The sequence below is a fragment of the Saccharomyces eubayanus genome, chromosome XII (genome assembly GCF_001298625.1).
Source record: "Saccharomyces eubayanus strain FM1318 chromosome XII, whole genome shotgun sequence".
In the NCBI taxonomy this organism is placed as follows: Eukaryota; Fungi; Ascomycota; class Saccharomycetes; order Saccharomycetales; family Saccharomycetaceae; genus Saccharomyces; species Saccharomyces eubayanus.
The window spans coordinates 224,512-237,023 of NC_030971.1; the positions used below are offsets into that span (position 1 = coordinate 224,512).

Sequence of the window (12,512 nt, forward strand, 5' to 3'; positions counted from 1 at the left end):
GCGAAAAATACGCGCGACCGCTTTCTGGAAACTGATTGGTCAATAATTACATTAACATGATATAAAGCGTATACAGTTTAGAATACATTGAACCATATGGGTGAGATCACTTGAGCCTCTCGAGAGCCTTCTGTACCATTCGCGTATTGTTTTCTTTGTCCAATTCCTTAAGTAAGCGGATCAATTGGAAGCACATGTCCCACGAATCGGTAGCTTTCATTGGGTCCGTAGCATTTGCAGCACTTGTCACCAGGAGCTCTAGAACTTTTAGCATCAATTCTTCATCCTTTAATACGTTTGTAACAGATTTATCTGAAGATCTTGTTGATGAATCATCTGTGGTTTCGTTGTCTTTTGTTTCCACCTCTGGCTTCCTGAAATGTAAGTCATTTACCATCTCTTTCTCATCGTAGTTCAAAAACACCAGAAGAAGTATTCCAAGCATCTTGGCCTCGTTCTCTTCTATGCATAAAGCTAATAAATCTCTTGGCGTCATCTTAAGATTAGTGAAAAGGTGGTTCCAGTACTTGGTTTCAATCTTTCGCAAACAGTTACTGATAATTTCTAACATACCACTATGGTTGGGCATTGGTGTGTCTTGCTCTGAGTCGCTATTATCATACATCTTGACTAATTTCAAGATGTCATCTAGAGAATCGTTTTGCAGTATTTTAGTAGATAAAATCTTTTCCAGTGCAAATTTATAGTGCTTTAAAGAACGATAGTCACTTGAAATATTTTCTAGATTTATACCATCTCTCAACTTGGCTAAGATCAGTTGATCAAGGTATATTTGGTGCTTTACCACCAGTTTGGAAAATCTTGTGTTGAAAATGCAGTGAAGTGTATGCGTGGTAGCGGCTTCTGGTGTAATTGATATCGGGTATAAATCTTCTTCAATTGGGATCGAAACCAATGATTTTTTATCATCCCATAAATCCTCTAAAGAGTATATGACGTAATTGAGGCCCTGGACCAGGAATATTTCGTCCTTGATAACATCAACTATTCTTTCGATGTTACTTAGTAAAGTCAAGGTTTGCCAGCCTCCTCCATTCAATTTGCATAATTTCATGATTTTCCTATCGGCAAAAAATAACAAACCATCTTTCATATTCGTTATCCATTCAATCTTGTTAGGTTGTACATCAATTGGAATACTGATTTTTAGGTATTGATAAAATCTTTTGATGAGGTTCAACCCACTTGGGTGGACAGTAGAAATTACATCAAAAACAATTGTTTGGGTATCAGTAACTAAGATAACCTCTGCTGTCTTAAATAAAGCTTCCGCCTGCTTTTCTGAAGTTTCGTTGTCCTTGGATTTTATTTTCAACAGTTTGTACCGAAATAGGGCATTAACATGTACACTGAACACAGTCGTATTTTCTGGAATCCTGTATTCCCAGATAATGTAATCCGACAATTCTATGTCCTTATTCGCCTCCTGAAGGGGAATTCGTAAACATTCCAAACTTGTTGAGCCATCGCTATTTTTCATATGACAAATTAAATAGTTATCACCCAACCAATGCAAATCTAAGACATTTTGGTCTGCAAAACTAGACCATACATTGGTTTCCAAATTTTGAATAAGCAATATATTTTTGTTCGACACATAAGTGGCACATAGTTTCAAAGAGGAGTTAATCTTTACTAAAGCGATATGATTATTGAAAGTCTTCGTAGGAAGTTTGATGACTTGTAAGTTATCGTTGTTCAAAGAGGAACTGGCCACTGGTGAATATATGATTATATCGTTATTTGTATTGGTCAATACGTAGGATTTGGGGTTCCTGAAATCGAATTGCGTCTGTTTCGTTTCTTCCCATAATTTCCAAAATTGGTATTCTCCAGAACGAGATACTGTTATCAAGGATTTGTCCAGGTAGGCAAAATCAGATATTTCATACTTGGCCACCTTTTTTTTATCTTCACTTTTAACGTTCTCATCATCGTTATCTTCATCATAGTCGTCCTGGTCAAAATATGTGGCAAACAGGAGGTTTCCAAATTCCGTATAAAAATGAATGTTCCTATTATCCTCAGAAATGAGGAGCAAAATTTCACTATTAATTTTACCGCAAAGTTTTATTACAAATGGCGGTTTCCAAGAATAGCTTATTTTTTTAATTTTTGAATCAAAGCATACTATCTTTTCTTTGAAAACAATCAATAATCTTCCGTTAACTTCGAAACACGTCAGCGGTTCTTCCGGAATGTCTAACAATGGTGTTGCTTCTATGGCTTGCTTGTCTATGTCTATAATGCTTACTATGGTTTGTTTTTCCTCGGGATCATGTGATAGAACCATTAGTTGTTTATTACACACTATGGTCTTTATTCCGTTCTTTACTTCAACTAACGAACTTTTACTGACCTTAAAGTCCAATATTGTTAATAATTGCAATCCATGGGGAAAGAGAACTATCAAAACTTCCTCATAACGCCCATCTCCAACCTTGGAAAACGTCTTGATGCCAATCATATCTATGATTTCATAATCAAATTTCAGGACAACTTTTAAACGAAGTTCCAATTTCTTTACTGGAAGTTCATCGATATTTTCCTGATTGGAAAGGAAATGTAGGAAACCCTTCTCTTTAGTTATACCAAACCCATTCTGTATAACTTTTGAAGAGTTGTTCTTGTCAAACACTGTAAGTGTATCATCGTCTGTATTGAAATCATATTCGCCGCTGTTCATTTCTTCTTCGTTGAGTAAAAGAGGTTCTATAACAGGTATTCCGTACTCTTTGAAAATTATCTCATTTGTGCAATTTTTTAGAATTTGGTAGGTCAAAAGAAAATTTTTGTCAGTCATAACGTAAAACACAAGCTTCCCCTGATGCCACAATAAGTATTGTGAATCTTTTTTGGAAATAAGTCCCTCAATGATATCATTATATGGAGCAGATCTTTTCATGGACCTGTTTTCACCAAATTCTTTGAGAGAAGCCGTAGTTCTTTCATGACTTGCAACCAACGCCATAGGCTTAAAATTGTAAATGAGCACTCTCGTTGGAGTTAGTATGATAACGACATTGGCCTGAGGTAGAGCCATTGACTGAAGGATATTATCGTCGTTTATGGGGCCATTGTCTAGTTTCGTGTTGCGTGGCGGTATTTTAAGCAATTGAGGCGGGCTAATCGGCCATAAGTGCATATTTTCCACGTATTCGATTGCCTTTGAGTTTATCACTGTTTCCTTGCCTTTGAGTTTATAAAGGTATTTTGGGTGTTGTTTTTTTGATTATTCGATATCTTTAAGGCGCCGATTTTTGACAAATTGACGCCATCTAGAACAAATGATTTTATATTTAAATGAGAAAATTGTAAGTTCCCAACTACAATGAACTGTATATCGCACTTGTAGTAGTTTAGTGAAGTTAAAACGTATGACACTGGGATAGTACTGTGTTTGACATTTTCTTGTTATAAGCTGTTATAAAGTTGAACTGTCCATTTGAATAATATATATACGTATAAAAAACTGCTGTTACATAAACGATAAACGATGTGAGGGAGCCTCATCACGAGGTTAAAGCGCTGCGGCAAGGATTCCAAATAACGCCATGGGGAAATACAAGCTATTTGTGCGGGCACCGTTTTGTGATTGTGTGGTTGACGAGATTGATGAAGACTTTTCTGTCGATGTTGAGGCCGTATCTTCGTTAGTACTAGAAAACGTCGAATTATTATGTGACTTGGAATTTGAAAACATGGGCTGACTCGTGCTTGCTGTGGATGAAGCAATAGAGTTTTCTGTGGAAGTAGAGGCTGTCCGACTGGAATAGGCGGAGCTAGTTTCGCTAGGCTGCGTGTCATCTGTTAGAAAGTGTTGCGGTGGATATATAGTCGTAGCCGAAGCCTTTTCTAGCAAAGAGGTATACCATGGGAAGGCCGTAATAAATGTTTTGAATTGCGTGAACGGGAAACTCTGAGCAATATCAGATTCCAGATTAGCCGTTGAGGCTAAGTCAGCAATATGGTAGTAATAGTCAGCAACAGCTTGAGGAAGGGTCAGATGGTTCTGCATCATGTATGAAGTATACTGTGGAAATGCGGTTTCGAAATCCTCCAAAAATGCCAGGAAGAACGGCATATCAGCATCTGCAGCGGCGGACCTGGCCAGTGTATTCTCATCTGCACTGGACGTTATTGCCTGTGCACCAGAGCAACGGCTGACCAGCAAGCCTAATGAGAAGAGGTTTTTAAAGGAATATAAAGCAGCAGTAAATCTCATTGGCGCTATTCTTCTTCTAGTGTAAAGGCTTGGTAACGGGTTGTTAATATTTGGTTGGAAAATATGATGGATTAGCACATGATACAAAAAAGACGGTGTGAAGTACCACGAACTAATTATTTATTTTTTTTCAATAATTAAATGCTTTTTAACTCTTTTTTATTTTCATTTTTCATGTATTTAATTAGATGACAGCAATAAAAAATCTGCCAAGCTTTTTCCTATTTGGGCGTTCAATAGAAGAGATAGCGTTTGAGATTGATAATAAAAAGAAAAGGCTTGAAGCAATTACTAATACTACTGAATATATGTATCATAATTAAGGTTATAAAGAATGTGACTTTTATTGTCTGTGAATACCTTAAACCAAAAATGTCTCCTTAGGAAAACAAATAAGCGATTGTTTCTAACAGTACAACAAAGTAAAAACATGGCTTGATTGAACCTGCGGCACCCGTACTTGTACTTGAGCCTATAGTATTGGTTGTGTGGGAGCTCGTTGTGTAGTTTGCTGACGAAGATGGGGACGTTGTAAGCTGAGTGGTTATAGTAGAGTTTGCGGATTGGTAGTCTATAGATGAGATGACGCTGGAAGTCACTACTGGGAAGGAGGAAGATCCGGTGAAATTAGCCATTGCCAAACTATTAGTTATAACACTGGACGAAGACGTCGTGCTTGGAAGATGAAGCAATTGATCGTTGGAACTCCCAGCGTCAAGAAAGGTGTATTGCACCTTTTGGCCCAAGGCCGTATTTAAATTCTGAGCATTTGTATCCGTGAGAAGTTGCGCTTGAACGACTAGTAATTGTAATAGGGCAATTGGAATAAAAGCTAGAGCACTTAATTGGCTGATCATCATTGTTAACTTGTTGGCGATTTATAAGAGGATAGAAAAAAAGGCTCACGTAAAGTACTCTACAAGTCCTTTCAAGTATTTTGACTGACCATGATGGTCGATTATGTAGACGGATATATATATAATTCATTGGTTAGTGTTTTGCCCAAGCTTTTGCCAAAACAACACGAAAATACTCCATTCTTGCATTCTCTTTTCCTCAAGATCAGCCTGCATATCTGAAACTGCGACGCCATTTTTTTCGCTGTCCGGAGCATTCTTGGCCAAATCCTCGAAGAAACAAACAATATGTCAAAGGAAAGCAAGGTGGGCTGGACGGAGCATGGAAACACGTCATAGTCACAGCCGTGTAGGAGTGGGTGGAGCTTATATAAATAAACCGGCTCTTGTTTACGTAGTTCGCACATGCAATGAAATTCTCCAGATAATGTCACTTGGGCCCGGCCCAGGGCTCGATGGAAAGCCGGAGTCGGAACGGAAGGCTTGTAGTCGAGTCGATCTGCAAAGGTCTCGCCCTGCCCCTAGACATACTTGTTCGAGTATGAAATGTTGTGGACGAGAATTTGCCTTATTCGCAACGCTTGGAGTAGAAAATAGCGGCCAGGTCCTTCCTGTGTAGAACGAAGTAGTCACTAGCAACAGACTGGTCCTACAAAATGTTTTACTATGGAATGTATATATACAGAATTGTGTGATTGCTTAGTGCATGGCACTTGGCTCCAAACATACGACTAAACCTTAGTGAACAAAAAGGTGCCTTCGCTATTATATACGAGTTTCTTTGTTGACTTTTCTTGAGCACTGTACCGGCGTTTCTAATACGGTATATCATTTTTTTTTTTTTAATGTTTATATTTTGTTTGAAGAAGAGAGTTCTTATGGATTTTTCATCGAATACTTTTTGAAGTATAATACCTCGGGAAAATAAATAGTAAAAGAAAGATGCAATTCAATTTGATGATGACGTTACGTAAAACCTCAACTGAAAGTTTCGGAGTTACCACACATTCGCCCGTCGGTCTTCCAAATTCCGAATTCCAAAGAAACTTAGAATGCCTCCAGTACCTGAAATTGAGGTTTTTTATATCATTATGTGTCTAACTTCTTGGTTTAAGCATTATACGTATCAGAGTAAATGAAAAATATAACGTAAAATATACATGTAGTTCTTTGTTTTCGTCCTAATAAAAAAAAAGAGTATATAATAGTAATACAATGAAGAAGAACAGTACTTATCGTTCACTGATTGAAATTAGGCGTTAGCAGCGATGGCTTGCTTGATGGCAGCTGGGTTAGCACCAACAACCTTAGCGACTTCCTTACCGTTCTTGAAAAGAACCAAAGTTGGCATAGCAGAGACTTCGTTCTTTTGGGCAACTTCACCTAATTCGTCAACGTCCAATTTGTAAAAGGCGGCCTGTGGGTATTGTTCAGAAAATTTTTCGATCATTGGAGCAATCATCTTACATGGACCGCACCAAGTGGCGTAGAAATCAACGACGACTAGTTTGTCTTGAGCAATTGCAGAGTCGAATTCACTGGCAGTTTTGAATTGGGTAACCATTATATATATATATTGAGCTGTTAGTCTTATACACTACTAATTCTCCTTCCAAGATGTAAAATACACACGTTACTCGAATAGTGTTTTTAATCGAGCCTCTTTTTTTTTTCTCTTGACAAAACCATCTTTTTTTTGGAAGAGATCTTTCCCAACGGAATATCGATGCATCGTATAAAGGAATTTGCTTCCAATCCAAAGATAGCTACTGATGCCTTGGTTAATTGTACTTGCAAACAAGAATCACGAGTGTAGATAAATAATATGAACCAATTTATTTTTCGTTACATAAAAATGCTTATAAAACTATAATTAATTAAAAATTAAATAGCTTATTGCTTAGCGTTGGTAGCAGCAGTCAACTTGGCTTGTTCAACCAAGTTTTGTGGAGCATCGAAGACAGGCAACATGATTTCGATCATTCTGATCTTGGAGTTTTCGTTGAAAGACTTGTCTTGAGTCAACTTGTCCCATTCACCGGTGGTAGCAACTCTGTGGGTTTCGTAGTCCTTAGCACCGAAAGTTGGCAACAAGGATAAGTGGTCCCAGTTTTGAATTTCGTTGTATTGAGCCTTTGGACCGTGAATCAACTTTTCAATGGTGTAACCATCGTTGTTCAAGACGAACAAGTATGGCTTCAAACCCCATCTGATCATGGTGGAGATTTCTTGGACAGTCAATTGCAAAGAACCGTCACCAATGAATAAGATAACTCTCTTCTTTGGGTCGATTTCTTCAGCAGCGAAAGCAGCACCTAAGGTAGCACCAGTGGTGAAACCAATGGAACCCCATAAGACTTGGGAAATACCGTAAGTGTTGTTTGGGAAAGCAACTTGGTTGATACCGAAAGCGGAGGTACCGGTTTCAGCGATGACAACATCACCTTCTTGCAAGAATTCACCCAATTGGTTCCACATCCATTCTTGTTTCAATGGAGTAGAAGCTGGGACAGCAGCGTTAGCTGGAGTTGGAGCTGGGACAGCGACAGGCTTGTAACCCTTGGCGGCGTCAGCAACAGTGGTCAACAACTTTTGCAAAACGAATTTCATTTGGACACCTGGGAAGGTAGCGTTTCTGATCTTCATGTGGTCGGAGTGGAATTCAACAATGTTCTTGGTCTTGTAAGAGTAAGAGAAAGAACCGGTGTTGAAATCAGACAACAAAGCACCGACAGACAAAATCAAGTCAGCGGATTCAACAGCCTTCTTGACTTCTGGCTTAGACAAGGTACCGACGTAAACACCACCGTATCTTGGGTGCTTTTCGTCAATGGAACCCTTACCCATTGGGGTGACGAAAGATGGGAATTGAGTCAAGTCGATCAATTTCTTGGTTTCGGCCTTGACATCGTGTCTGGAACAACAAGCATCAGCTAAGATAATTGGGTTCTTAGCGTCCTTGACCAAAGCCAAGATGGTGTCAATGACTTCCTTTTCGGATTCAGCGTCGTTTGGCTTCAAAGACATGTCAATTGGAGTTTCCAACAACTTAGCTGGGACGTTCAAGTCGACCAAGTTAGCTGGTAGACCCAAGTAGACTGGTCTTTGGGTGACGTAGGTAGTTCTGATACATCTGTCAATTTCAGCTGGAGCAGTAGCGATATCAGTGATCATGGCAGTGGTTTCAGAAATGTTGGCAGACATTCTGTGGAAGACAGTGAAGTCACCGTTACCCAAGGTGTGATGCAACAACAATTGCTTAGCTTGGGCAGAGATGGATGGGACACCAACAACGTGCAAAACACCAACGTGTTCAGCGTAAGAACCGGCAATACCGTTCAAGGCAGACAATTCACCGACACCGAAGGTGGTGATGATACAGGACATACCCTTGATACGAGCGTAACCGTCAGCAGCGTAAGCAGCGTTCAATTCGTTGGCGTTACCAGCCCATCTCATACCTTCGACTTCGTAGATCTTGTCCAACAAGGACAAGTTGAAGTCACCTGGTAAACCGAAGACGGTGTTAACGTTAACTTGGTTCAATCTTTCGAACAAATATTTACCCAAAGTAATTTCAGACATTATGGTTGTTTTGACTGTGTTATTTTGTGTGAGGTTATGAGTAAAGAAAAATTATAGAGAAAGGGATATAACAAGAAATATGATATTAAAGGGAACAAACTCAAATTGAATTCTAAGGAGAGTGAAAGAACCTTGTTTATATATTTTTTTTTCCCATGCTAAACAAGGACAGCTAACTTCATGCAAAAATGGGCCATCAGCATGAGCTGATCCAGAATGAATAAAAAAAAAATATGAAAAAATAAGGTGGTGGTGAACGATAGAAAGTAGATCAAGATGCCGTCTAACAGAAACACACGAGGCGGATAATGATATGCAATTACGGAAAAAGTACTCAAAGGGTAGATGACGAAAAGATTCATACGATATCTGCATAAAGTCCATCAGTTGAATAATTCATGAAAAAACAACCGTGGAAAAGCAAAATAGCCTACAGAATTCATGAATTATTCATTTTTCACCAGGCACATCAGACCAGAAAGCGAAAAACGCACATAATCCTATAAACGCATGCTTTATGCGTTTGGGCAGTGGCACCTGGCGACAATATTATGCGTTTAGCGGGAGGACTCGGGGAGGAAGCCGGAACCGCCAAAAACTGGAAGCTGCGCCTAGAAAAAGGTGTGGGTGTGCCGCTGGTATTTTGAAAGCATCGGCTATCAGTATAAGGTTCTGAAGTTTTAGAAAATTGATTAAACGCGGGGGTGCATAGGCCGTTGAAGAAGTTAGTTAGTTTACTTTGTTTATTTACCTTTTACATAACCGGAAGATAGCTTCCTCCGGGCGCGCGTCACTTCATCAAGGGGAACAAACACTATTTGGAAGTAATTTGTTCATGGCAGCTTTAGCGTGTGATGTGATTCGGCCTCTCTGCGTTTGGTATGTCACATATTGGGTTTACATGATTGATTAAGAAAAAGAGATTCTTTCTATGTCCTAGTCATGCCGTCCCTTCTTGATTTGGCCTTCATTTTTTCAATCCTGGCCTTTAGTGTAGACGTTACTGCCGCAGCACGTTTATAGCTTTCTTCAGAGGCAAAACTATCGTTAAAGTCAATGTCCAAATCTTCGGAGAGGCCTCCTATCCCAGAGCTGTTGTTTCTGTATGGCCGTATGTTTAGAGAGTTTACACGGTGTGGTAAATCCCCGATGGATTCGCTCGATCGTCTTTCGCTGTTAACGTCTTCTTTTCTTACATCTTCCTCATCTTTCAACGGCATTGAGGAAGATAATGACTTTACCCCGTAGTTGCTTGATACCGTAGAAGAAGGTATGGAGTACGATGAAACTGTACCCGCCGAGTGCAAGTTTGTATCGTTTCTTTTTTTATTTCTATCCAGTTCAATCTCCATTCTCTTGAGTTCATTTTCTAACGACATTACCCTATCAGATAGTTTATTGACATCAATCTCCTTAGATCTCAATTGGATGTTCTTTTCGTTCAGTTTGGATTGCGCTTCCTTCAGTTGTTCTCTTAACATTTCATTCTCTTTGATCATTTCGATCTTATAATTTTCCGTGTTATTCATCTTTTCTAACAGGCTTTGTCTTTCTTTGGTCCATATCATTTCATCGTTTTGTAATTTTTGCAACCTGTATTTGTATTCTTCGATCAACTTTTCACTTTTATCAACGTTGTTAGCCGCTAAATTCTTGGGCGTCGTTAAAGATTTAGACGTCAATAGTACTCTTGATTTATTACTGCCGGCTACCATCGTTGGTTTTGTCACCGAGGCTATCGATCCGGTAGGGTTTGATTTAGCTTTGTTATCATATCTTAGCGGCGAGGATGCCACTCTCTTTGAAGGAAGAACAGAACTTTTTTTCAATAAAAATTTGTTCTCCACGGGTCTTGCCTGTTTCTTCGCTTCAGAAGTGTTGCTACTACCGCCACTTCCAGTATTGAAACTAGGTAAAGTCTTGACGGTATCCTCGATCTTTTTCCTCTTCAAGTTATCCAAGCTCTCTAACGTCTTCATAAACGTATTTGTACCAAATATTTTGATTATTATGGCAAAACACTCAAATCCAACAGTTCTTATCGCTGGTTGTGTATCATTGACTATGTGAACCACGATGGGTAACACTTCATCCTTTAAGTATCTTTGCAAAGTTGAGTATCCATCTCTTTCACTCTTCATGCTTAAATTGAACAATTGTGTACACTCCACTCTAATTTGGGGTGTCTTGTGTTTCATATGCTCTAAAATCTCTTTGAACATGTCCTCGTTGCGTCCGTTGGGGGCCAATGGGTCATAGTACTTACAGATAGTCAACAACGTTTTCCGTATAGCCTCTATTACGGAAGGTTTTTTCTCCTTCGTCCTGTCTAACAAAGGTGTGAAGACTAATGAAACATAATCCTTTGAAAACCCGGGAGTTTTCAACTTGTCACAAATCAATTCAACTGATTGCGCTGCTAGTGCAACAGCTTGAATGTTGGCATCTTTTTGGATAATGTGTCCATATATTCCCAATAGGTTGGAATAGTTCTGTGAAGAGCTTTTCAACTTTCTAGTCTGTGATAGAACGTTGTCCCAGAATTCTTCCAACACTTCAACTCTATCTTTCCATTTGGCTGACGTTATCCTCTCTTGAAATTCTTTAGGCAACTTATCGAGAATCGTCTCTTCCGGTAACATACTAAACGTATCTATTTGAACGACATCTTGCTGTTTTGGAGGTAACGAGTCAGCTTCTATACCCATCATAGTGTCGCCATCGTTATCTACTTGATACTCTCCACTATCATTCGGTGTCGTAGACTTCCTCTTTCTGGCCTCTTCCTCTTGAATCCTTTGTTTCTCCAAATCTCTTTTTTCCCATTCAAATAATTTCTTTGAAGAAGATGGTTCGTCCCCAATTTTGGCGAAAAGTTTATCGAGGTCTTTAACTTGAATCGGCTTGAGTTTTTTAAGAAGCATATCATCTAATAGATCTCTGTTCTTGCCTGTACTTTTATAGATCTCTACAATCAAGTTCATCGTTTGTGATCTAACATTCCTATCACCATGACTGGCTAATTGAGGTATGTATTTTAATAGCTCTGGCAAAAACGTTTGAACGTTCACATTGGTAAAGCCAAATGCAGCCATCAGTTCATAAATGCAGTTAACTGCGGCGGCAATCAATTTGGGTAGTTTTTTCTCGAAGAAGGGCATCACCAAATCTACAGATTGTGTAATAGACGTATCAAGACCACAAAGTGAGAGGATACACTTCATGGATTTCGTCTTCGTCGTGGCCCTCGAGGATGTCAAACCTTTCTCTACAAGCAATGGCGTCCATGTGGATATCAAAATAGCATTATGTGCGTTTTTTAAAGAGAGTGGTGCAAAGGCATCTATCAAAGAATCCAGGGAGACAATTGCCTGTTCTTGAGCGACCACATTAGAGTCGGTTATATACTGCGCAAATAACGTAGGATCCCTCCAGTACATACGAATGCTATCGTCCGTCCTGCCTTCATCAAAAGAGTTTGTGAAGAGCTGATTCAATTCTTTATAAGCTTCCAAACGTGCCTTCCATAATTTGTACGTCAACCGATCCTCCAGAGGTAGCGTGGTATAATCGACTTCGTCTTCCCCTGACATGATAACCTTAAAATGTGCTTATGTTACTGGCGAGCTGTCGGCACTATAACGAGTGGTTGACTCTCAATTACTTTGCCGATTCTGGTGGGTTCATCAGGTTCAAATGGGTTTTGTTTACTATTCCCACAGGGATCGAACAAAACAAAAACGACACGAAAAACAAAAACAAAACTTCGTTTATAGTGACAGTTTAAATTGTAGAAAATACTAGAAAAAGCAATTACTGGCGCC

The 12,512-nt window shown here is 39.2% G+C and overlaps 6 protein-coding genes across 6 annotated transcripts; all 6 read right to left on the reverse strand.

Annotated features, from left to right (window-relative positions):
• Positions 1 to 106: 106 nt before the first annotated feature.
• RIC1 (Ric1p) lies at positions 107 to 3,166 on the reverse strand (the record flags this gene model as incomplete). The annotated part of the gene is made up of 1 exon (XM_018366632.1): positions 107 to 3,166. The coding sequence occupies one exon, from the start codon at positions 3,164 to 3,166 to the stop codon at positions 107 to 109; it is 3,060 nt and encodes a 1,019-aa protein (XP_018220471.1).
• Positions 3,167 to 3,541: 375 nt separating this feature from the next.
• Positions 3,542 to 4,246, reverse strand: AFB1 (Afb1p; the record flags this gene model as incomplete). The annotated part of the gene is made up of 1 exon (XM_018366633.1): positions 3,542 to 4,246. One exon carries the CDS (start codon positions 4,244 to 4,246, stop codon positions 3,542 to 3,544), a length of 705 nt encoding a protein of 234 aa, XP_018220472.1.
• A 380-nt stretch (positions 4,247 to 4,626) lies between these two features.
• Positions 4,627 to 5,106, reverse strand: NFG1 (Nfg1p; the record flags this gene model as incomplete). Its single annotated transcript, XM_018366634.1, has 1 exon — positions 4,627 to 5,106. The coding sequence occupies one exon, from the start codon at positions 5,104 to 5,106 to the stop codon at positions 4,627 to 4,629; it is 480 nt and encodes a 159-aa protein (XP_018220473.1).
• A 1,249-nt stretch (positions 5,107 to 6,355) lies between these two features.
• Positions 6,356 to 6,667, reverse strand: TRX1 (thioredoxin TRX1; the record flags this gene model as incomplete). Its single annotated transcript, XM_018366635.1, has 1 exon — positions 6,356 to 6,667. The coding sequence occupies one exon, from the start codon at positions 6,665 to 6,667 to the stop codon at positions 6,356 to 6,358; it is 312 nt and encodes a 103-aa protein (XP_018220474.1).
• A 329-nt stretch (positions 6,668 to 6,996) lies between these two features.
• On the reverse strand, positions 6,997 to 8,688 carry PDC1 (indolepyruvate decarboxylase 1; the record flags this gene model as incomplete). Its single annotated transcript, XM_018366636.1, has 1 exon — positions 6,997 to 8,688. One exon carries the CDS (start codon positions 8,686 to 8,688, stop codon positions 6,997 to 6,999), a length of 1,692 nt encoding a protein of 563 aa, XP_018220475.1.
• Positions 8,689 to 9,617: 929 nt separating this feature from the next.
• STU2 (Stu2p) lies at positions 9,618 to 12,281 on the reverse strand (the record flags this gene model as incomplete). Its single annotated transcript, XM_018366637.1, has 1 exon — positions 9,618 to 12,281. The coding sequence occupies one exon, from the start codon at positions 12,279 to 12,281 to the stop codon at positions 9,618 to 9,620; it is 2,664 nt and encodes an 887-aa protein (XP_018220476.1).
• Positions 12,282 to 12,512: the final 231 nt, after the last annotated feature.